The sequence below is a fragment of the Cynocephalus volans genome, chromosome 12, assembly GCF_027409185.1.
Source record: "Cynocephalus volans isolate mCynVol1 chromosome 12, mCynVol1.pri, whole genome shotgun sequence".
Lineage (NCBI taxonomy): Eukaryota > Metazoa > Chordata > Mammalia > Dermoptera > Cynocephalidae > Cynocephalus > Cynocephalus volans.
This window is the reverse complement of record NC_084471.1, coordinates 12,770,433-12,794,877: the sequence shown is the minus strand read 5'-3', so window position 1 is coordinate 12,794,877 and position 24,445 is coordinate 12,770,433. Positions and strand designations below refer to the sequence as shown.

The 24,445-nt window shown below is 57.8% G+C and overlaps 1 protein-coding gene across 1 annotated transcript; it reads right to left on the bottom strand.

Annotated features, from left to right (window-relative positions):
• Nucleotides 1-1,433: 1,433 nt before the first annotated feature.
• Nucleotides 1,434-3,896, bottom strand: ELFN2 (extracellular leucine rich repeat and fibronectin type III domain containing 2). The gene has a single exon (XM_063115508.1). It carries the CDS (start codon nucleotides 3,894-3,896, stop codon nucleotides 1,434-1,436), a length of 2,463 nt encoding a protein of 820 aa, XP_062971578.1.
• Nucleotides 3,897-24,445: the final 20,549 nt, after the last annotated feature.

Sequence of the window (24,445 nt, the reverse complement as noted above, 5' to 3'; positions counted from 1 at the left end):
TCTGCCGCCGCCCACACTGAGAACCCCCAGAGCCAACGTCTGCTCTGGGCACCAACTGCCAGGCACCGGGTTGCCATGGCGACAGAGGCTGGCTAGGGAGGGGGAGGGGCTCCACAAACCCAGCCTGCTCCCCCCCAACCCCAAGTGGCGGTGGGGGGTGACCTCACTGTTTGTGCTTTGTTCGATGTTGGGTGGGGGTCAGGAAGAGGGGAGGGGCCATTTCCATGGAAACACGAGAGCCCCTGGGGTTGAGGCCGGGATGGGCAGCCAAGAGGGGGTGACTGGGAAAGCCCTCTTTCCTCTGCATAGGCTGAGACGCTGCCCCAAGATCCCATATGGGGGGCCAGGCAGGTGGAGTGCAGGATGGTGGGCATGGGCAGGAAGCCCCCATCACGCACCACCGCCCCCAGGCATCGCAGTTTACTGCTGCTCTTCTGGGGTGGGGAGAGGTCTTGGAGAAGCAGGGGGCGCCTGCACCTGAGATGCCGTGGGAGCTGGCCTGCCCACCACTGACCCCTCTCCTCAGACCCCACAGGCAGCTCCCCGGGCTACTTGGAAGACACTTGAAGGGGTGGGTGGAATGTCCCCTCGCCTCTGCTCCTTTCCTGTCAGCAGGACCTTATCTCTTCTCCTGGGTGCTGGTGTGGGAGTCAAAGGCCCCCCAGGATTATGACTCACATCTCCATGCTCTGGGGGTGCTGCCATGGGGCTTTCTAGAAAGGAAAAGCACCTGCCTGTTTCTCAGATCCCTCAGCCCCAGGAGACCATAACTTTGGAAGGAGTTGGTGGGTGGACAAAGGGTAGCAGCCACAGGGGAGCCGCTGGGGGTGGGAGACAGCCCTGGGCTGGGAAGTTGGGAGACTTGAGACTAACCTGCTGTGTGGTTCTAGGGTTATCACTTCCTTTCTCTGGGCCTCAGTTTCCCCATTCATAAAATGGAAAGAAATTGTGCCCAATGTCCATCTGGTGCTAAATCCCCAAAGGACCTGTCCCCCAGCTGGGGTGGACTCTCTTCCTGCCTCAGAGGGGACTGAGTCTATCTCCACCCCAGTCTCCTTTGCCCCAAAACCTGTCCCTAGTCCCAAACCCCCAGACCCCACACCCTCTTTTGATTTCCTTGCCTTTCCCCTCCCCCCACAAGCCCCGCACACCCTAGCAGAGTCCCTGGGCAGCACAGTAAAGACGACTGGTTTCGGTATCAGTTTGTAAACTTTAAGGAAAATGTGTCTTTGTTTTCCTGTCCGCTATCGTCGGGTGTTGGTTTGTTCACAGTCAGGTGGTGGTCAGGTGTGTGCGTGGGTGCGTGCGTGCGGGTGTGCGTGTGCGTCCACTCCTCGGCCTCGGCCCCCCAGTTTGCCCCCCGTCCCGGCCGCCCGGGCCCTTCCCCGAGTGCCCCCAGCCCACTCCCTCCGACCTCACCGGGGAGGAGACAGTCACAGCTTCTGTTGGGCTGAGACCCCCTTCCAGTAATCGAGGATGTCGTGCAGGTCCTCGTCCTTGGCGAACTGGACCTTCTTGCGCAGAGCGTGGCCCGCGGCCATGTACACCTCCTCCCGGTGGTGCTTCTTGTAGGGCCGGAAGCGCTCCCAGATCTTGTGCGTGCTCTCGGACGAGTACTCGGGGCTGGACGAGTACCCTGAGTAGTAGTGTCTGGGGGAGAGCTGCGAGTAGGTGGAGTCACGCTTGGAGCGGGTCAGCGGCTTGAGGAAGGACACGCGCTGGCTCAGGCTGTCGGCGCCCTCCTCGTAGTACAGGGCAGGGAAGCTGTGCCGGTGCTCGCTGCAGTGGTAGGCCGGCTTCACCTCCAGGTGCTGGATGCCCCCGCCCCCACCGCTGCCCCCACTGCTGCCCGCCGGCACCAGCGGGAGCCGGTCCAGCGGGCTGTTGAGGGGGCTGCCCTTCTCGATGTACTTGGAGTCACCCTTGGCCAACCCCGCGGTGGCCGGGTGGTCAGGCACGTCCAGGCTGAAGACCTTGGCGCTCTTGATGGAGCCGCTGGATGACACGCTGCAGGTCTTGCGGGTCACAGCGGCGTCGGCACTCAGCTGGCGCTGGAGCGGGTGGTGGGAGCTCTCCTTGTAAGGGGGCGAGAGGAAGCTGGGCCTCTCCAGTGCCCCAGGGGCAGTGGTCGAGGAGGCAGCAGTGGCCGCAGGGAGGGACTGGCACTCAAAGGCCAGCTCTGGGTCCCCACTGCCACTGCCGCCCCCCAGGAAAGAGGCTGAGTCCAGCTTGAGGGCATCAATGCAATTGTTAATGATCTGGTTGACCTTGTCCACCTCCTTGGCGATGGTGGAGATCTCTGCAGCCGAGCCCTGGCCGTTCTCAAGGTCTGGGAGGTCATCCTCAGGCCGGGCTAGGCCATCCCCACCCGCACCCGTGCGCACCTCTATGTAATTGCCTTTGGTGGCCACCTTGGGCGTGTCCAGCCCAGCCTCCAGCCCCTTGGAGGTGGGCAGCTTTTCCCCAATCATGGAGGGGATGGACGACATGCGGGAGACAGGCAGCACGGGTGGCTCACCCAGCTTCTGGGTGGCATGGACGATGGAGCTGGCATCCACGTCTGCCCCATAGCGCATCTCCAGGATGGTTTTCTTGACGTTGACGGATTTCTGCTTCTCCTCCTGCATGCGCCGCTTGCGCAGGCAGTAGTAGACAGCTCCCAGCACGATGACCATGCCGAAGAGGCAGCCCAGGATGGTCATGATGTAGTGGGTGGTGGTGGAGGTGCTGGGCGCCAGGTCACCCGGGACAGGGTCCCGCGTGGTGAAGGCCAGGCAGGTGTGGTTGAAGCGGCGGCTGTTGCGCAGCGAGGTCACACAGAAGGTGTACTCAGTGTGCGCCCGCAGCTTGTCCAGCGTCACAATCTCCTTCTTGTTCTTGAGCGTCATGACGTCGGAGAAGTAGCTGTTGTTGTACTGGACCAGGACATACATCTTGCTATAGGGATGGGGGATGATGACCACCAAGGTGGCCGAGGTGAAGGTGACATGGTGCAGCTTGATGGCTGGCCCCGTGGACGCATCTGTGGTGGATGAGGCCGGCGGCTCCACCGAAAGGATCTCGTCGGGATTGAAGCCTGAGTTCTCATCGGGCTCCCTCTGGGTGTCGGTGGAGTAGGGCGTGGGGTGGCTCACGGGCCGGGAGGGCAGCGAGCCATTGCGGCACTTGGCCTGGAGCACGGTGATGGCATTGAGGCTGTGGTAGGGTCGGGGCACGAGCAGCGGGTAGCCAGCAAACTCTCGTGGCGACTCGCACTGCAGGCGGTCGTAGTTCTTGGTGACGTTGTTGAAGACCACGAGCCAGGCAAGGAAGCCAAAGAGGTCACACTCACAGTTGAAGGGGTTGCCGGCCAGCTCGCACACCATCAGGCTGGCCAGGCTGGCAAAGGTGGCGCCATCGAGGCGGCTGAGACGGTTGGAGGACAGGTCAATGCTGATGAGGCTCGGGCACTCGGAGAAGGCGGTGGGCGTCACCACCTCGATGAGGTTGTGCTGGACGAAGAGGAACTGCAGACGGCTCATGCCGCGCAGCATGCCCTCGGTCAGGTTGCTGAGCTTGTTGTAGCCCAGCTGCAGGACCTGCAGGCTCGACTGGCCCAGGAAGGCGCCGTCCTCGATGTAGGAGATCTCGTTCTTGGTGAGGTTGAGGTCGGTGAGGTTCCCAAAGCGATTGAGAGAGGAGTAGAGCACGGCTTTGAGCTTGTTCTCGTTGAGCCGCAGGTCATGCACTGTACTGTTGATGTGCTGTGGGATGGTCTCATAGGGTGGCTGGTTCTGGCTGCAGATGGCCAGCCACACATAGCCCTTGTCACCCTCAATGAGCCAGCAGTCGGCGCGCACGGCACCCGGCTGGCATACGCACAGCAGCGCCGCCGCGCACAGCCCCAGGCGCAGCATGGCGCCGGCCTCGGCCCCCTCAAAGGCCGGGCTCGAGGTGAGGGGCTGGGGCACAGGAGGCCTAACAGCCAGAGGCTGGAGCTGGCAGCACAGTCCTCCCTGGGGTCGCCACCATCTTGGGGGCGACCCCCAGCACAGGGGCCCCAGGCAAGGTGGGCACAGCCAGTGCCAACTGCTGGGGGCCTTCTGGAGTGCTACAGCAGGTGCTGGGCCTAGGTGGGGCCGGGCGGCAGGGGGCCCCGCTGCCTGCTCCCAGGCAATGCTCCCTGCCTCCTGCTGGGAAGGTGCACAGGCCCTCAGGGCTCGACTTCCTCTCCCTCCTCCTCCTCCTCCTCTTCCTCCTTGGGTTCCGGGCTCAGAACTTCAGACGATTCCCACAGGAGGCTGAAGAGTGCAGCACTGAGGGGGGAGCAGGAGAGACCGTGGCAGGAAGGAAGAGACCCATCTGTCACCTGGTTCCTGAAAGGCAGCACCGGGAGGGGGTGACAGATCAGTGCGAGGGCTCGGAGCAGCCCCTTCAAGCTTCAGCACCCCCAGTCCCTTCTTCAAACCCCCTCCCAGGGGTCCTCTGTGCCAACGAGCACACTGGGGTCCCTGTTACATAAAAGAAGGGAGGGATGGTGGCTGGCAAGAGGGGAGGAGGGATCTGGGGGGCAGGAAGGAGGGAGACAGAAGAATGTCAAGGGAGTGGGGACGGAGTCTGAGGACGCCAGGCAGAGAAGGGAGACCAGAGAGGAAGAGGGGGACGTGCACAGGTATACACACACACACCCACACTCAGCCAAGCACACTAGTGTCCACACTCGTACAGTGGCCTGCACAAAGATCCATGTGCACCCGCGTGAGCCAGAACTCCATGGCATGCACACATAGACAGGTACACACACACAAGCACACCTACAATCTGTGCATTCAACAAACAGGCCCGTCCACAAGTGTCCACGTACCCAAGTGGACACTCCTGAATCCAGATAAAGAATTAAGCCCAGCAAAATGCCTCCTTTCTTCCATGCCCAAAGATAAATAATTCATTTGTTGTGTAACTGCTCTTGTTCCAAAAATAATTCCCTTGTCTCAGCTTCCATGGGGGAGGGGGAGTAGAGCATCGTGTCTGTGAGCCCCTCAAGCAAGGAGATACGGAGGCCGGGGTCTCCCACAGGAGGAGGACCTGGGGAGACCTCATCCTACAGGCAGGGCAGAGCCAAGGGAAAGAGAGGGCAAGAGTCTGCAAAGCCAGAGACACTCCCCAGTGTCATCTCCTCAAAGTGCTTTCCAGTAGAGCACCCTGATCCTGTAGGAGGCCTCAGGCCTCCGGAAGGGCACGACTGACACCCTTCATCCCATTCCACGGCTGGAGAGTCAGAGACCCAGAGAGGGACAAGGACTTGCCCCAAGTAACACAGCGCAGCCTGGTCCAGGATCAGGACTCCTGAGGCACCATGAGTCCAAGCCAGGAGTCAGGAGGCCTGGAGCCCCATCCACCCACCTCCATTAGCCGGGTAAATCTCACCATCTCTCTGAGTCTGTTTCCACATCTATAAAGTGGAGACCAGGTCCAGGCCTGGCCCATTTGATGGGGAGAAGTAAGGTGACTCATGCTGCCCACCCCCAGGATGCAGAGGGGCAGGGGAGGTGGGCAATGCAGGGGTCACAACCCACAGACCATCTGCATCCATTCTCACTTTCCAAGTGGGGAAACTGAGCCCCAGACTCAGGGGAGACTAGCCTAGGTCTCCGAGCAAGCTGGACACAGCCCCTGCGCCAGACCCCGGCTCCACCGCCCACCATGTGCTCTCAACTACGGAAACAGCACAGTTCTCCCTCCCTCTGCCCTGGGCAGGGACGAGGGATGTGAAGATTAGGCCAGAGAAATCCATGTTTGGGCAAAGAAAGCCAGAGACCGTTCACAAGAGCCATCTCTGCCTCCTGCTCCTCCTCCTGGGAAACTCCAGGAAAAGGAGTGCTTTGAAAAAATTTTTCTTCAAACCTTTGCCGTTAAAGCAAAATCAATTTACAGCACTGAGCCCCAGAGGGTTGGAACAGAGGAACGGGAAGCGGAGAGGGGGAAGAATCCCAAAAGAAGTCCAGAGCAGGCAGTTTTTGCTGAAGAGGTGGCAGGTGGACAGGGTGTCCAGATGACCTGCTGGATTAAGGCTGATGCTGCATCACAGAGGCTGTGATGACCCGACCCTCTGAGGCAGGCTTCACACCTCCCGTCCCCTGCAGGACTAGCTTGGTGTGCACGAGGCAGTTGGGCAGGAAGGAGGGGTCCAGGCAGCAGACCACGTTTCTGTCCTTGGCTGTGCTGTGCAAAGGTCTCAGGGCTGGAAAGAATTTGGCTCCTGTCCAGCATGGCCACTGGCTCCTAGGGGACCTCAGGCCAGTCCTACCCTTCTCTGGGCCTCGGTTTCCCCTCCTACAGTCAGCAAGCTTGTAGTGGAGGAGGCTAAGTCCCCAAGCTCGCTGCTTCCAGGATTTGTGAGCCGGCCTGTCAGAGAGCCCTCCGGCTGCTCCAAGAACGGTCCCTCCTCCCTGTCCTCCTCCATCTGGGAATGTCAGGGGACTGCATTTGTATGCAGGTGCATGCGCAGGTGTGGGCTGGCTCAGAGTGGCGATGCAGGAGTGTGCTGACGTGTACAAGTAGACGCTGTGCGGGCAGGCATGTGTGCACACGTACGCGCGTGTGCACAGGATGTGTGCACGCATGGCCAGCTACAGCAGTGCATGCTTGCGTGTGGAGGGTGGGAAGTCACGCAGGTCAAGGCATCTTGGGAATGCAGGCAAACACCTGCCTATTGACCACATGTTTCATTACACGTGTGTTCCACATGCATGTGTATGTGTGTGTGCACACGCACAATCTTAGCCATACACAGCCCCCATCTCCATCCCCTCTACTCAGATCTGCACTGCTCAAACCAGCATCCCCTCAGCCAGGCTGGGGAGGGGAGATAGGAAGGGGGGTTGGGGGGTGAGTAGGAGAAGGGGCCTAGGTTTGGGAGGGGAGTTAGTCCTGCCCCAGGCCTTCCCAGCCCTTCCCAAACAGTCCAGGGTGGGCCGAGGCCTGCTGTGCCCCCTCCCCAGCCACTCTGAGTTCTGCCCACCTGAGCCCTCAAGGTGACACTGTTTGTGGCCCTCTCTCCTGCTCCTATCCTCCCCCATGACTCAGATGGAGCCAGAAGCAGCCTCCCATCTCCCCATCCCATCCCATGTGCATCCTGGGCTGCCTGCCCGCCACCCATCGAGGCCTGATGCAGCCAGGGAAGGGGACGACGAGGCCAAGAAGACACTGACAGCAGCACTTGGCCACGGCCCAGGTGCTCACCCACTCAAGGTGCAGGGCTGGGGGCAGGGGATGCCAGCCTGGGTTCTCTCAGGCCTGGGGCTCAGGGTCTCCAGGGGGACAGACAAGGTCATGCCCTTCCCCTCCCCCCACAAGGGTCATCCTTCAACACACGCTAGTGAGAGAAGCAGGGCCCTACCCCACCTCACACACACCTGGGAGGGAGAGGGAAGGCAGGGAGGGGGCTGTAGAGAGAAGGCAAGGGCTGAGAACGAAAATAAGAACGAAAGCAAATGAAAAGCAAAAACATAGAGACAGCCAAGTAGGGAGAGACAAAGGAAGAGAGAGAAATGGAGACAGCATATCTGAGATGCAGGACCCATGGCAGTGAGACAGATGACAGATATGCAGGGGGACCTAGGCACCTGCTGACTACCCCACCCACCCTCTAGGGGCCAGGGAGACAGATGACACTGGGTCTGGCTCAGCCACCGAAATGCATCCTGTGACCAGCCCAGAGGGAGGCAGGAGGCAGCAGGAAGCAGCTGTTGGGAAGCAGAGGCCTTTTCTGCCACCCCACCCCCACCTCCCCACGCCTGCCACCAGCAGCCCGGGAGGTGTGTGGCCATGCACCATGCAGGGAAGCAGGACTGTGCATCCAGACAGGCAGTGTCGCAGTGTCGGCCAACAGCAGTGCTCCTGGCTGCCTGGGACTGAGTGGACCCCTCCCTCAACCCCGCTGGGCCTGACACTGACACAGGGGAGGTGAGGGTCATTACATGGATGTCGTGGGAATGAGTAAACTCTGGCCAGAGAAGGGACAGGACCCAAATGCCGCACCAGCACCTCTTTCAAGGGTCCCTCTCTCTTTCCACCACACAAAACAGGAATGTGGCAAAGTCAGGGGCAGTGTGCTATCGAGGAATCTTGCAGGGGGCCCCCAGTCTGACCAGCTACACACTGTATGATGTCAACAGAGAGAAAAGAGTCAGAGAGACCCAACAGGTGCTCACTGCTGAGGGGCAGAGCTGGTGTGGTGGTCTTGGTTCAGAGCTGGGCAGAGCCACAGACTGCCTGAGTCACTCTGGGCAAGTGCCTTCCCCTCCCTGGGCCTCAGGCTATAGCCGCCAGTTGATATAGTTGATTTTGTGCCCTTCCCGCCCAGGTGCCCGAGGTTCCAGGCCCCTCCATGGACTCAGAATCCTAGAGCCTCGGAGCTGGAAAGACGGGGAGCCCTCACTCAGCTCAATGCCAGCCGCTCTCAGAGGGGAAACCAAGGCCAGGGCAGAGGAAGGGACATGCTCAGGGTCCTACACCAAGCTGGTGGAAGCTCAGGCTCAGGACCCAAGGTGACAGTGACAGATCCCGATCTGAGCCTGAGTCCCCTCCAGGATCTTCACCCATGAAGTGATACAAGGAATCCCCATGCAGCAAGGCTGTGCAAGGAGGCAGTGAGCACCGGTGCTATGGCACCCAGCATGGAGCCTGGCCTCCAGAGTCGCAGCTGCCGTTGTTAACTAACGTGGGTTCATCATTATCTCTCACAGCCCTCAGCACCCTAGATTAGCGTTCCCCTGCACTCGGGTCGCATCTCCCCAGACCCTCCACTACAGGCTGACCCTCTGCTCCCCAGTTAGAGGGGAGTCTTGACCAACTCCCACCCCGCACCGTGAGGTGAGTAAGGGTCTGAGGGGGGTCAGGCTGCCCCCCAGGCTCTGCAGCCTCAGCATCCCTCCCTGGGTTGGTGAGAGGCCAGAAGGAGTGAGATGAGCCTGAGTGTCCGACTGGCTGAAGGTAGATGGGAGCCAGGGATGCAGGACTGATCAGTTCTGAGACCCCAGGTGAATCACAGGCCCACTCTGAGTCTCAGTTTCTCCTTCTGTGTGTCCAGGCAAGTGCCACCCATCTCCCAGGGCTTCCATGGAACCCCAGGACATGGTGGAGGCCAACACACTCCACATGGGGCAGGAGGCCCCACCAACGCACGGCTCAGGCTCCCGCCACTCTCCTGCAGGGCCACCCATAGGTCAGCTCCAGGGAGCGGGTGCTCCAGGGTAGGTGCAGTCTGTGTTCCAGCCTCCCAGGAACAGGGACATGAGGCTCAGCCCGGGAAATCTCATTTGCAGCAGCTGATAAGTGCTGGCACGGGCTCCTCCCTGGGCCAGGCTGGCCAAGGTTCCCTGAGGTGCCATTGTTACAGTCCATGTCAATGCCATTACCCAGGATTAGGAGGACCAAGGACTCCTGGGGCCCAGCCAGAACTCTCAGGGCAGGCGGCCACCTCAGCTCTCTCTGCTAGAAACACTGTTCCAGGCCATGGGGCCCAGAGACAGGCTGCTACACTCTGTCCTCAGGGACAAAGCCTGCCACCCCCTCAGGGCGGAGACTCAGATCCACTACCTCATTTCAATCAGGACTCTGCTCCGGTGCTCCCAACCCCCACCCCTACCTTCTGACACCAAATCTGAGATAATCAGTCATCACTCAGCCCCGGCTGTGATGCCCTTGCCTTGCTCAACACCACCTGACATCATTCAATTCTTCACAATTCTCCCTTACCCCACCCTGTGGCTGGACACTGGGTCCTGCCACTGCCTCCTCATCACGGGGGTTCCTGGAGCGGGCTGCCCTGGGCTTCAGTTCCTCATCTGTAAAATGGGATAATTATACCTTCGCCACAGAACTACTGTTCGGTAAATAAACTGTTTGGGTTTCAGGTGCAATGAGCCCCAGCTGCAGGGTAGAAAGAAAAAAATCATGGATGTTGGAGGCAAAGCGTCCTGGGATTGAATACGGAGCTGTGTGACATGGGGCACAGTAACCTCTCTGGGCTTCAGTATCCTCACCTGTAAGACAGTCGTAGCTACGCCTTCCCCAGTGGCACACATGTGCCTGACACGGCTGGTGCTGTTAGCCCCGTTTTACAGATGAGAAAACTGAGGCTCTCTCCTTCCCCACCTTCCTCCAAAGGGCTAGGCCTGTGGCAGGGACAGCACATGTGCCGGCCATCTGTTGGGTTTCCTGCCCCTTGTGTAGGACCTCCCTTCCTATCAGAGGGAAGTGTGCAATCAGGAATCATCCAAAAGCCTCGAGAGACTTCAATTTCTCCATCAGTCAGGAAGTACTTATCCCAACACAGCTGTGCTCCTTAACCCCCAGACACACTGCTACCTCAGGACCTTCGCACATGCTGTTCTCTCTGCCTGGAATGTTCCTCCCCCAATATCCCCACAACCCACTAGCTCACTTCATTCAGGACTCTGCTCAACTGCTCCCCCCTCCCCATCCCTACCTTCTGACACCAAATCTGGGATAACTCACTTGTCACTCAAGCCTGGCCATGGTCCTCTCAGTGCTCAACACCACCCGACATCATTTAGCTCTTTATCATTCCCCCTTACCCCATCCCCAGCATAAAAGCAGAAAAAGCAGAACTTCGTCTTGTTCACTGCTGTAATCCCCATGCCTAGAACAGGGTCGGACATACAGCAGGTGCTCGGTACGTGGTGTGTGGAATGAGAGCTCAGGGTCAGGGACAGAAGAGAAATCCTGAGGCCCTGACTTCACTGAGTCAGAAAGTTAAATACCAGAGGGAGGCCCATCCCCCACCGATGGTGCTCAAGACGTGTCAGGAAAGGGCTGGGCTTCCTTCTAGCCTCATGGCCCCCCTCATGCTTCCCATTTTACAGACAAGGAAACTGAGGCTCAGAGAGGTGCAGTGATCGGCTCAAGACCACATGGCCAGAAAACCAGGCCAACCCGAGCTCTTGGAACCACCAGACTTCCCAGGATCCCTGTAAAGGTGACTTCCCATGACTTGAATCCTTCCAGTGGCTGGCCTCTCAGCACCCACCTCAAGCTGCTTATTCCCTCCTTGAACAGCTCTGATTGTTAGAAATTTCTTCTTCTATTACAAAGCCAACTCTGGCTCCTTGTACCTGATCTTGGCCTGCTGTCTGAAGCCACTGGCAGCAAGGCCAGCACCCCCACAAAGGCCCTTCCGGTATCTGCTCATCTGTCATCACTCCGCTTATCCAAGCTAAACAGCCCCATGTCCCCTGCCTGCTCTTCCTATGCCATGGTGTCAAGTCCCTCCCACCCATGGGTCCAACTGCCCAGGGTCATGTTTGCTGTCAGGGCCCCTCTGGAGCACCAGTGCCAACGTGGTCTGAGCAGTGATCAGCATCGCCCCCCCACCCCCACCCCGCCTTGGTTCGGCTCCCTGCTTCTGTTGACGCGGTGCCAGTGTGCATGGGTGTCGTATTCTCACCTTGCCCTAGATGATAAACCAAACCCCCAAGCCCTTCACACACGCTGCCAGGCAGCCCCGATGCCCTCCGAACGTCCTCCAGCAGCTCTGGGCAGTGTCTGTTTAGGTCTCAGCCGAGGTGCTGAGTGTTCATCCACCCCATTCAATCACGTCCTGTTAGTCTCAGCCCTGCATGCCAGCTGCTCCAGATCTCAGGGGAGCTGGCTTCTGCCCCTCACTGCCTCGGCACCGGCTCCCGGCTCTGGGTTATCCTGCACTGGGTGAGCAGGCTACGACTGCATCCACATCACAGGGAAACAGGGACCAGGCCTGGGCCAGGGAGCCTGCCCGCAGCTTGCCCCAGGGCTAGGTGGGGCGCACTGTCCAACCAGGCACACACTTACTCACATTCCACATATGTTTATTGCACACCTATGTGTCTGGCACTATAGCAGACGGACACGCCCTGCCCACATTAAGCTTCCCTCTTACTCAAGAGTATAATAAGAACAGCACATCAACAGCAACGGCCGAGAGTTAATGAGGCTTAATTGGGCTTGCAAGGCCTGATGTGTTGAACACGAATCTCCAAGCCTGTGACCTCAGCCAAAAAAGTGGCCTAGGCTGTGCCTTGGGCTGCTGCAGAAAGAACAACAATTCTGAGTAGGAGACGCATGGAGGACTGGCTCACTGTGTGACCTTGGGCAAGTCAATGCCTTACCTCTCTGGGCCTCAGTTTCCCCATCTGTTTGGAGGACAGCAGTGCACATGTGTCTCTCTGGTTTGGCGGGACCACCCCAAAGCTTTCTGCCAACTGCGCATTGTGTTGTCCCCTGAACTCATCCGGTCCCTGTGCCTGCACTGCTCCCAGGGTGACACATCCATCATTAGCACCTATGCCACGTCAAGCCTCAGTGGAAGGAGACAGGCAGGAAAACGGAGGCTTTTACCAAAGGCCTTGACCTTGGGAACTGCCCAGCAGCACGAGAGGGGAGGCCCCAGCACTGGTTCTGTGGACAGCTTCAAACAGACTGCCCAGCTCACACGGCCCACTTGCCAGCACCCACTCCCCAGCCCCAGGCAGCCCAGCCCACCCACCCACCACCAGGTACCTGGAGATGGCATGTAGCCCACAACTAAGGATGCCCTGTATTGAAAGTCACCTCCTAGTGCCAGCCCAGGGGTCACCTCCTAGCTTTCCCAGAATCCCCCAGGCTATTCAGGAAACTGCCTCTCCCCACCACCTAACCCTCACCTCTCCTCCCCTGGACCCCACCTCCCCCACTGACTGCCTTTCTCATCTGACCCAGGCCTCCCCTACCCAACTCCCACCTACTCCACCTAACCCCACCCCTCATCCCACCGGACCCCCACCTCTCCCCTCATGACCCTCACCTCCCCACCTGACCCCTGCCATCTCCCTACCTGACCCCCGCCTCTCCCCACCTGACCCCTGCCCTCATCCCACCTGAGCCCCACCTCTCCCCACATGACCCTCCCCTCCCCACCAGACCCCTGTCCTCTCCCCACCTGACCCCTGCCCTCTGCCCACCTGACCTTTACCTCCCCCCACCTGGCCCCTGCTGGCCCTGCTCAGCTGCAGCCCCTGGGCACTACTCACCAGTCTCCACTGGACCCGCTCTTTCACCAGTGCCTGCGCACGCACGCTGCCTCTGCCTGCATGGCCTCCATTCATTCATTCAATAAACATTTATGGAGCACCTACTATGTACCAGGCACCGGCTAGGCCCACCCTCCTGGCTCTGCCTCCACCACCTGCTCCTCCTCCAGGTCCCAAGGGGGGAATTGCCCTGCCTTCCGACATCCTCGGGGCTGTCCCAATGCAGGGGCAGCGTGTGCCGGGCTTCACAGCAGGGAGGTATGGGCAGCCCAGGCAGGATGAGAAGAGTCATTGGCTCACAAAGGCTGGGCCTAAGCGCCTCTCGTGTTTGGTCATTAAATTCTCAGCACAACCTTATGAGTCGGTGCTATTACCATTCCCACTTTACAGATGAGGAAACTGAGGTCTCACAACTGCTACACAGTGGCTTTACCCCCCACAGTACCAGGCTCTGGCTCAAGAGATGCTGTGGGATCCTGTTTCATCCGGACAGTGGTTTTAAACAACTTTTTGATTAGTTGCTAATATTGAAAACTTGGGAGATTTTATTTTTTAAATCCCCGTTTCTGGAAGTCACTGAAAAACCTAGAAGACCTGGCTGCCCTGGGTCTGCGTCCCTGCAGGGACAGAGCAGCGGCACGGGCCCAGGGCGCCCCCCAGCGCCTCCTCCCTGCCTTTCTGGCTTCGGTTGCCCACTGACACCGGGCACTGGGGTTTGTAAGGCCAGCAAGAGGGAGCCCCAGAATGGGGACAATGAGAATCCCAACCTGCATGGGGATCCCATGAGCCTCTCAGTCTGGGGCCCAGGGGTGCCACAATCCCTGAGCCCCCCACTCCCATCCTCCCTGGCCTGTGCCCCTGGGTTTTTGAGCTCTAGGACACTAATAGCATGGGTCTGCCATTATTAGGGGGTCTCCAATTGTAAGTACGGAACTCAAGTGTTCTAGGATGTACCTATAATTCTTTGGTCCTAAAAATCTCCTAAATCTTGGCCTCTGTGGGTCATCAATTCTACAGGACTTAAAGGTGCACTGACCCCCCCACATCTTCCCCTTGGCTCCAAGCAGGCTCACTGGGCAGAGGACCCCCCACCAGAATAGCCTCCCCAGGATTGCCTGCTGTGCTATGGGGCCCGCTTCCCCTCTGGCACTCCAACAACACTACCTGGGTCCCTGGGTCAAGTTTTGGTATCCTACTAGGTTCAGAGGGTTACTTGCCCCTAAATATGATCCCCACTCCATAGAACACTGCTAGTCAGCCTAGGCTGTTTCTAGGCAAGGCTGCTGTGACACCAGGAGGCCTAAGACCTTGGTTCCTAAAGCCACACCACTGGTCACCACAGCATAGAGCCTGCACCAAAGGGCTCTGGGGCTTCTGGCATGACCCCTTGCTTCCAACTCTCTCATGCTCACCTGGGACTCCTGCCTGCTATCCAACCCCCTGCCTCTACCAGGCCCAGCACCCTGGGCCCTGGAGCCCCCAGTGCCAAGCTGAGAAAGCCCTCCCCAGTCTCCTCACAACCTCGAACCAGGCAGTCACGAGGGGTTAGTGTGGACACCGCCCAGGACGGTCTGAAATTTCCTCTCCTGGCCCTGAGACTAGCTTCTCTGGAGTGGGCTGGGGGGAGCCCAGACTGAGGGACGCCTCGGAGGCTAGGGGGGCCTGCAGCTGCGCCATCAGAGAACAAGGAGGCTCTGTCAGTGCTGAGGGCCTGACACGGAGCCCCGGAAACACTGGGGGAGGGACACCCCCGACTGCTGGCTGGGTAGAAACCACAGCCCCGGATGTGTGGCGACTACGACAGCCCTGTGTCCACCAGCTCAGTGTGGCCAACCCGTCAAGTGGGCCTTGGGTAGGGCAGGGGGCACTTCAGCTCAAATCCAGGCTCTGCCACGTAACGAACGCCCTGGTCCTGGCCACTTCTTCCCCCTGAGTCTCAGCTTCCCCTTCTGTAAAACGGGACAAGACCACTATCCCCAAGGCTGCAGAGTAAACAGCCACAGGGCAGGGCCCGGCACAGAGTAGCTGCTCAATAAATGAGCTGCTGCAAGTATCGCTATCATGCCAGGCATGCAGTAGGGCCTCATCACCCCTGCTGTAACCGGAGGAAGGATGAGGCCTGGCCCCTGGCACTGTCTTCCTGTCAGTCCCGAGGGCGACACACCCCTCTTTGCCTCTGACCCTCCCCCTCTCTGAGGTCCAGGCTCCCCAAAAGCCTGCTCCCAGCCCCGTCCTCAGCCTGTTCCCCGGCCTCGGTTTCTCTCTCGTTGCCAAAGCACAATGGCTGTTATAATTAACAAATTATCTCAGTGCGACAGCTGTGGTCCTTTAAAAATTAGGTTGAATAACAAGATCCTGGTGCATTGTAATTTCTTTTCATCTCTGTCTGCCCCTGTCTCTCTGCCTCACTTCAGCCTTGTTATGCATGCAAACGTTTTCTCCTTTCCTCCTTCCCAGACACCTTCCTCCTCCGTGACCTCCTTCCCCTCAGGATGGCAAGGGGACAGACTAAGGTTCTGCTTTCCGGTGAAAAGAAGGAGGGAGCTGACCCTCCTGGGCACCTCCTGTGCGGTCAGCGCTGGACAAAGCGCCTGACACAGTGACTTCTGCAATCTTCTGGCAGACCTAAGTCTTGCCATCTTCTTCCTGGCAATGCTCCCCGCTGGGGCTGGGTTCCTCCACCTCCCAGGCCACACTTTCTCAAGCTCCTCTGCAGCTGCCCTGCCATTTCTTCTGCCTGTACTTTAAGCGGTGCCTTCCCTGAGATCCTGGTTCCAGTTCTGTACTCTTCTCAATCCTGCTTCCCACCCCCGCCCCAACCCCAAGAGCATCTCAGCCCCTCCCAAGGCTTCTACTATCAGCCTCATGCTGACCACGCTCCCCACCACATCCCAGCTGCCTTGTGCACCCCTCCCTAGTGCTGAAACTCCACCCGTCCACACCCACTACTGGACTCATCTCCTGCTCCCCTTCCCCATCCCCCACTTCTCTCCAGTTCCCTGACCCAGTGAGAGGCACCCACATCCACCCAGCTTCCCCCTGCGGAGCACCCCTGCGCCCACACTGCTGCTGCTCTGGCTCAGCCCCCTTCCTTGCCTCAGTCAGCATACTTGCTGGTCTCTCTGCCTTCAATCCTACTATCCCATTCCATCCATCCTCCACCCAGCCAAGGATGAGCTTTCTAGAACATGAACGTGAGCATGGCACTCCCTGGCTGAAAAGGCTTTATTGGCTTCTGCTGATCTGCAAAAATTCCAGCAGCATCCAGAGCCCAACCCTGTGGTCCTGCGGGAGCTGGCACCTACTCACCTCTCCTGCCCTCCTGCCTCCCCGCACCTCGTTGGGGTCTCTCTTGCGGGTTCCCACAGCCCTCTGGAATTCCTCCATCACAGCCAGAATCATAACTGCTGCTTTTACCCCTGGAATGAGTTCTCTGCGGAAGGGCCCTGACTCTGCATGAGAGCCCAGCACCAGGCACACGGTAGGTGCTCAACAAACTTCTGTTAATGACTGAATGAAGGAAGCCTGCTCTCCCCTTTATAGATAAGGAAACCAAGGCTCAGAGTAACTAATGACTTGCTCAAGATCACACAGTTCATGCAAGACAAAGCCAGGATTTGATCCCAGGTCTATGACTCCAATGCCAGGCTTTTCAACTCCCTGGGAAGGGATGTGAGCGGTCAGCTTCTGCATAGATCTCAGGGGATTAATCCTCCCTCCTGCCTCAGTTGGATGATAAGGAGACAGGCCCCCAGCCTAGGCTGTCATTCCCTCAAGTCTGACCTTGGGCTAGCCACAGGACCCTCAGGGCCTCAGTCTGCTCATCTGTAAAGTGGGAAGAAGGCCCACCTCACTCCATCTCAGAAAGTGGCTGCTGGGACAGAAACTCAGATCTTAGGGAAATTCGGTCCTACTAACATCTGGAGATTTTTCTACCCTCACCCTCCAATCCCAACCTCGTTGCTCTTGGCAGGCACTCCCCAAAGACTGGAGGGGGGCTTTCCAGGATGGGAGAGGTCACATAGAACAGAGACCCCCCACCTCAGGGAGAGGTAGTGGGAGAAGCATGAGAGGTTTGGGGAGCAGATCAAGACCTTGCGTAAAAAGCTTCCCTGTCTGAGCCTCGGTGTCCTTATCTGTGAATTGGGTCCATTAATGCCCACTTTATGGGACTGCAATGAGGACTAATGTGTAAAGTGTGTAGCACAGTGCAGACCCTAAGATGACCCCGAGGCTGCGAGTTTCTGTGGCATGATGATACTGAGGTGCACCCCAGGGAGAGAGGGAGGAGAAGGGGGTGGGACAAAGCAGGACCGTCTGCTGCTGACTCTCTCTCCTCAAAAGCCCCCAAAGGCACCCACTGCCCCCAGAAAGGGGCTCACACCCTGATGTGTGGCCCTCGAACCCTTCTCTCCCTCTCTGAGCTCACGCCCCACATGTCCCTTCACAACCCTAAGGAGTTTCGGGGATAACCACCCACATGTCCTCCAGGCCTTTGCTCATGCTGCTCCTGAGCCTGGGGAGACATTCCCACCCATCCCCGGAGCCTGGGGCCCAGACCTTATCCCCTCTCATCTGAGAAGCCTTCAGAGATTTCCCCTCCACAGGAGAGTGATGGCCTCTCTGCTCTGTCCCCTCCCCCCCCAGTGTATGGCCCATGGAATCCTGGAAGGGTCCTAGAGATTGTCTCACCCCACCTCACCTCCCCCCATTTTACAGGAGGGGAAACTGAGGCACAGATGAGGACCAGCAGCTCCCCAGTGATGCCCTTGAACCCAGGTCTCTGCTGCTTCCAGCCCTCCGAGCGGCCTCTGCCTGGTGCTGAGCTGTTCTGCTCTTGCCTGTCTACTCCCCACCCCCAGCCCGAGCTACCTGAGGACTCGCTCGTCTTCCTCCTGCATCCCCTCCCCGCCTAGCCTAAGGCCTGGCGCATAGTAGGCACTCAGTAAATGTCTGTTGAATTGAATTGCGCTCAGGGCGGCCAGTCGTCTCTGCTCTGTAAGAGAAGCATAGAGTTAGTGGAGCTGTCCCACGGTGACCAGCTGGTGGGGTGAGCAGTCCAGCCTGCCCCAAGGACCCCATGGGCCCTGGGGAGGGGGCCTGGGAAGCTGGAACATTCAGACTTAGATGAGTCTGAATTCTGCCCCAACAGGCGGCATGGCCCTGGTAAGTCACGCGGCCCCTAGGGCCTCGTGGGCCTCATCTGTCAAATGGAGATGACACCCCAGTCCCCCTGGGCTCTGAGGCCTGCTTGTTATGAGGACCAGAAGAGACATGAGTGACCACCAGCAAACAGTGACCACCAGCTCACAGGTGTTGTGTGCTCAGTGCCTGACACACACAAGTCGGGTGGGAATTATGCCCAATCTGCAGATGAGGAGACAAAGGCTTGTAGAGGGGCTGGCCTGCCCAAGGCCACACAGCCCATGCATTTGGTCCCATGCTGAGTACACAGTCTCCCTGCAGAGCTGGAGGGAAACAAGGCATGATAACAAACCACAGACAAAGACGCCAAACCCACCAAAGGGTGGCCCAGGCCTAGCCTAGGCTGGCAAAGATTGTCCAGACAAAGGGCCCAGCGTGAGCCCCAGGGCTGTGACGGGAAAGGTGAGAAGCCACATTCTCCCCTCCCCATGGGGCTGAGCTCTGATTCCACGGCCCCCCAGAAGGTTCAAAGTCATCCTCAGATCTGGAGGCTGCAAAGGCCTAGGCAGGCCCCAGTGTTAATATAGATCAGTAGGGACTATAAATACACAGCCAGGCTGGACGTGGCAGCGCCAACCTGAGGAGCAGCCAAGGCGGGGGCACTAACCCAGCCCTGTCTCACAGCCCATCTCCCTTTGGGGCCTCAGTTCCCTTGTCTGTCACCATGACCATGACTGCTAAAGTCTTTTAACCAACAACATCCAGTTCTCTGACCCCAGCCAGGCTGGCCAAGACGGAGGCCCACAGGGCCCAGGCCAGAGACCAGGGGACGAAAAGAGAAGGACGCAAGTGGGATCCAGCCGTGACGGACAAGGGAAGGCCTTGGCTGTGGCCCTGCTCACTGGCCTGGAGCTGGAGGAGACGGGGGCCTCGAGGGCATCCATTCACTCATTCACTTCTTCATTCATTCAAACAGCCATTCTTTGAGTATCTCCTGCTGGGAGCTGAGGACTCAGCTGAGGAAGACAGGTGGCAGGTGAGCAGCCTCTTCTCTACCTTGCCCAAGGTGGGTGGAGCTGTCATCTGGCTCCCGTCCCCATCCCAGCTTGCATGACAGGACACTGGTTTCATCTCTACATTCTGCCTGGACCAGGGCCCCGTGGAGGACAGGGTGGGCAGTGTCACAAGCCCTCTAATCCCAGGGCCCAACATGGCTCCCCTACTCCTGGAGGCTCATGAGCTAAAAAGATGAAGAAGGCATCACAAGAGCATAAAAGGGGGTGTCCCGTGCACAGGGCTGGGATGTGGGACTGGGTGGGGAGGGGCAGAAGGAGCACACCTCACAGGTGCCACTGTGTGCCAGGCCCTGCACACTTAATCCACAGAAGCCACATTGTCATGACCACCTGAAGGATGAGGAAACTGAAGCTGAGAGACAACAAGGGATGTGCTAATGTGGCCCAGCCCCTGTAGCTCCCCAGACACAAGACGAGCTGATGCATACAGACCCACAACACAGCAGTTCTGAGCATCAACGGGACGACGTCAGGGACTCCCCAAGCCGGGCATAGCTGAGGGGTCAGTGTCCCGTTTTCCCATCAAAGCCTCAAAACAACACTGAGCAGCAGACAGACCCTCACAGGACAGGCAGAGAAACTGAGGCTCCGAGGGGTGATCCCACCCCCAGCCCCCAAGCCTGACAAATACTCTGAAGGTCCTTCCCAGGCAGTACGTGGGTCCCCCCTCCACTCCCTCTGAGATTCACGGGCAAGAGGTGCAGGCCTGAGCCCAGGACTGACTGTGCCCATTGCTGCCTGGGTTATGTGGGCATTGACCAGCCCTCTCCGAGCCTCAGCTTCCCCAAGACCCATCTCCTCTGCCACATACAGCTGCTGCAAGGAGCAAAGGGCTGGACTGATGAGAGACACCCCCTTACACACTGTCAAGTGCTGTCCATATTCGAAGTCATTTCATTGTTATGGTTACACTTTCCTGGGCTCTCCACAACCACTTCTATACTCTCCTTTCTAAAAAGGCTATAACAGTTTTTATCAGATGCTCACACTAAGCCTAACCCTGTGCTAAGGGTTTTTCTCATATTTCATCCTCAGGATCCTACAAACCAGGTATTATTTTTATGCCCATTTTGCAGATGAGGAAACTGAGGCTCAGAAAGGTTAAGTGACTTGGTCAAGATCACACTGTAAGCAAGTGAGAGCGCTCAGCCATGACACTGTATATTTGCTCCAGAGTCTCTGTATACTCAGCCTTCTGTGGCTGCTAGAGTCCCCTGGTTCACTAATGCCCACCTACTCCCCAGTTTATCCCACTTCCCAGATTTATGCCATGTTCATATTCCCATCAGCAGCCGCTCACACAGCCTTCTCCGAAGCCTTCAGGAGCCCCACTAATCATTCAGACACCCCTGCATATTCATTAACTTCCAAATTAATACAGGGTCTCTCATTACTTCGGGCCTGCTGCCTGCATTAAAGACACTTCAACTTCATTCATTATTAAACTCCCCTGATAAATGATCACATCTCTCCTTCATAGAGAGGGACAGCACCCAAGCCCCAGAGCCAGCAGGCCTGCTCCCAGTGCCAGCTGCTGTGTGACCTTGAGCCAGGCCCTCACACTCTCTGGGCCTCCTGCATATCTACCTGGTAAAATCAGGCAAAGAACAATCTCTAAGCGCCTCCCATCCTCCTCAAGGTGGCCCTATCCCATCCTTTCTCCTTCCTCTCTCTGCATGTGTCTTTCTTACACTCACATAATCCTTCCATTCTCCATGAAAAAGGAGCCTGCCCTCTCTGCAGTTTTCCTTATCCTCCTCCCCCACCCTAGTGGCCTCCACTCCTGCCTGGGCCTATGCAGTCAGTGGGCCCTGGGGCCTGGCCCCAGCCCATCATCTTGAGAACATCATTTGTCTCTGGGCTAACATGGCTTGGCAGACCATAACACATTCCAAATCACAGAGGCCAGCTGACCCCCACGACCAGATGGTGGACTCCAGTTGCCACACAACGGTGATGACGACAACAATAACAACAGCACACAGCGCTTGCTGAGCACGCACCATGCCCCAGGCCTGTGCTGAGTCCTGCACCATCCCATCCACAGAGCAACCTCCACTTTACAGATGGGAAAACTGAGGCCAGAGAGGTCAAGGTCATCTCTCTGGGAAAGGCTGGAGCTGGCTGTGAACCCAGGTCTCTCGTTTGGGGTCCTGAGCTCATCACCATCATACGCACCACCTGGAGGCCACAATGTTCAGCCTCCACCTTGCCCTGGCTCCACCCAGCACCTCCTTCCTAACCAACCCTTTACATGCCAATCCCTGCCTACAGAGCTGCGGGCAACACAGAATGGATCCCCCATTCCCTGGCAGATATCCATCGATCTCCATTATGCCTGGCACTGAGCAGAGCCAGGAATGCAGCCTGATGGCCACCACCGACATGCACCTGCTGGCTCTGATCTGGCTTCCACCTCCACTCAGCTCACCTGGCTGCAGGGCCACCAGCATCCAAAGGCCCAGCTGCCACCTCCTACAGATGCTGGGCCCAAGGCTTTGCTTCCTTCCCCCTGGCTGTGTGACTATGGGCCCCTTACTAAACCTCTCTGTGCCTCAGTCTCATCATCTGAATCATACCTGACTCTGCCCTCTCCCTTGTCCTTCATCTCCAGCCCACCCTGACACCTCTCCAAGCCACACATCTGTGTGCGTCCACTGCTGACCCTCAGTCCAAGCCACCAATGGTTCTCATCTGGACAGCAGCAACAGCCTCCCAGTGTCTCCCAGCGTCCCCTCCTCTCTACTCATCTGCCAAGAGCCTTTCAAAATACCATCTTTCATGAACCCACCAAGGGCCCCTCTCTTAAAGCCCTTTCAGAAGCTTCCACAGTTCTCAGGCTGAAGCCAGAAGTCCTCCTGAAGGTTGAGACCCCTCCAGACCCTCCCTCCTGCTCTCCTCCCCAGGCAGCCCTGCCTCTCCCAGGGTGACTCTCCCCACGCTGACTCCTTGGTGAGCATCTGTCCATCCTGGACCATCGGGGCCAGGCGGCAAGCACAGTGCTTTCTCCACTGCAGCTCCAGCGCCCAGCTCACAGTTGGCAGAGTAATACTGCTGCCTACAGGAATGTCTCTGTCACGTGCAGACAGCAATCCCAACCCATCAATAGCACACCATGCACACTGTTAATGAAGGGCTCTTCTTCACTCCTCGGCCGGGGATCAGTTCCTGCCTGCTGAGCACTGGGCCAGCTGCTGCAAACACACCTCTCACTTAACAGGACAGCAAGGTGAAGATTGTCAGACTCACTTCTCAGAAGAGGAAACTGAGACTCAGAAAGACAGAGTGGCCTTACCGAGTCATGGATAGCAAGTGGTGGGGCTGGGATTCAAACCCTGCTCTGTGCCTGGTTCCAGTCCTTAAGGATAACTACTTCGGGGACTTTCCTTCTAGTCACGGGTTGGGATTGCACTGAGCGCTGACTGTGTGCCAGACCATAATAAACATTCTATATTAATTAACTCTTTAACCCTCTCTGCAGCCCTGTGTGATGGGCACTATTATTCTACCCATTTGAGAGATGATGAAACTGAGGCCCAGAGCAGTGAAGCCCTTGCCCAAACGCACACAGCTAAGAAGCAGAAGGGCCTGAGACACACCAAGTTGCGCCCTTGAGCTCTTCTGCCCCTCCAGCTCTGCCCAAATCCCCTTCCCAGACCCCTCCGCTGTCAGGGGTGCTCTGGGGTGAGAGGAACCCCTTTGCTGGCTCCATGGCAGCAAGGACTTGAGCAAAGCCCTTCCCTATCTGGGCCTCAGCTTCCTCATTTGTAAGGGGGTGGACAAGACCACCCAGGGTCCCTTCAGCAATGGCACATTATCCATGTGCCCATGGGCTCACTGCACACCAGGCCCTGGGCATGGCACCATGGGCTGCAAAGACATGCAAAACTCGTCTCTGGCCTGCAGGGCATCACCAACAGGTGTCAGGTCCAGGTTGGGAGGCACAGGAGCCACCTGTTCCGGGCTCAGGGGACAAGCAGGGTACAGGCCCCTGCCTGCTATCAGCAAGAGCACCACAGAGCCAACATGAGGCCAGGAGAGGCCATGGGTGTGGCTGATGCCCCAGACACCCGAAGCCAATGATTAGCTAGGAAGGCTTGGCACCTCTGAGGACCTGCTGCCACCCAAGGAGCTGGGGATCCCCGGAGGGGGCTGCACGCTGACACTCAGACATCCCATACCTAACGAGCATCTGTGTCACTAATAACTGTGTACATGGCCTAGGATTCCGGGCACACAGATGGGAAGAAAAGATCAGCAAGCAACTCACAAACATCTACAGACGCAGGCAGATGAAAACCACCACAAATGTGCTGAAGGCTTCTACTATGTAGGGAAGCCTTACTGTGAATTATTTTGTAAAATAAATAATCAACCTCTAATTTCTCTTATAAAAAGTCTGAATTTTCAGATTGGATTTGCTTAAAGTGGGGTAACACTCCTGGCTTTCTGGGTGCTTCCATATTGCACACCCAGTGCAGGCACCAAGGGTGGGGACCATGGCTGTGTCCCCCCGGTGCTCCCAGCCCCCGATGTGCATGCAGATGGTGCTCAGTAAATGCTACCAAAGCAAACACTATTAACTCACTCATTTCCAAGCTCCAGTATCAAAGCTGCTTGTGAGCCAGGGTCCCTGACGCACCTCACTCCGTCCACTCTTACACCCTCTGGGGCACTTTGGAGGTCAGAGGTGGCAGATCCCTTAGCAACATCCAAGCAAGAGGTGAGTAAACTGAGGCCAGAGAGGGCAAGAGTCTTGACCAAGGCTGCACAGCCACACCCTGTCTCCCTCCAGAGCGCCCCTTCCTGTCTGGTCCCTTAAATGCTGCTGCTCCTCTGGGTATTGTCCTTGGCCTGTAGCACCCTCACATGCCCTCTCCTCCAGAATGGCCTCATGCCTGCCCCAGATGCCTAGATCTCAGCCTTTGCTTGCCAGACGCCTCCACAGGTCGGCCCTCAGGTGCTCCAGGCTCAGTCAAGTTCACCAACTGCCCGGTGCTCAGGCCACAGCTTCACCTTCGGTTGCTGCCTCTCCTGCTGGAAGAGGATGATTAGACCAGGCACCAAGTTCTCTGCCCTTTCTGTCCCCACCTCACTAGGACAGGCCACCATCATCACTCTCCTGGTTGCCTACAGGGACCTCCTTCTTTTCCAGCCCCTCTGAGCGGCGGCCAG

Excerpts from the sequence above, each read along its gene's own strand:
- ELFN2 (XM_063115508.1), bottom strand. The coding sequence starts at position 3,896 with ATGCTGCGCCTGGGGCTGTGCGCGGCGGCGCTGCTGTGCGTATGCCAG.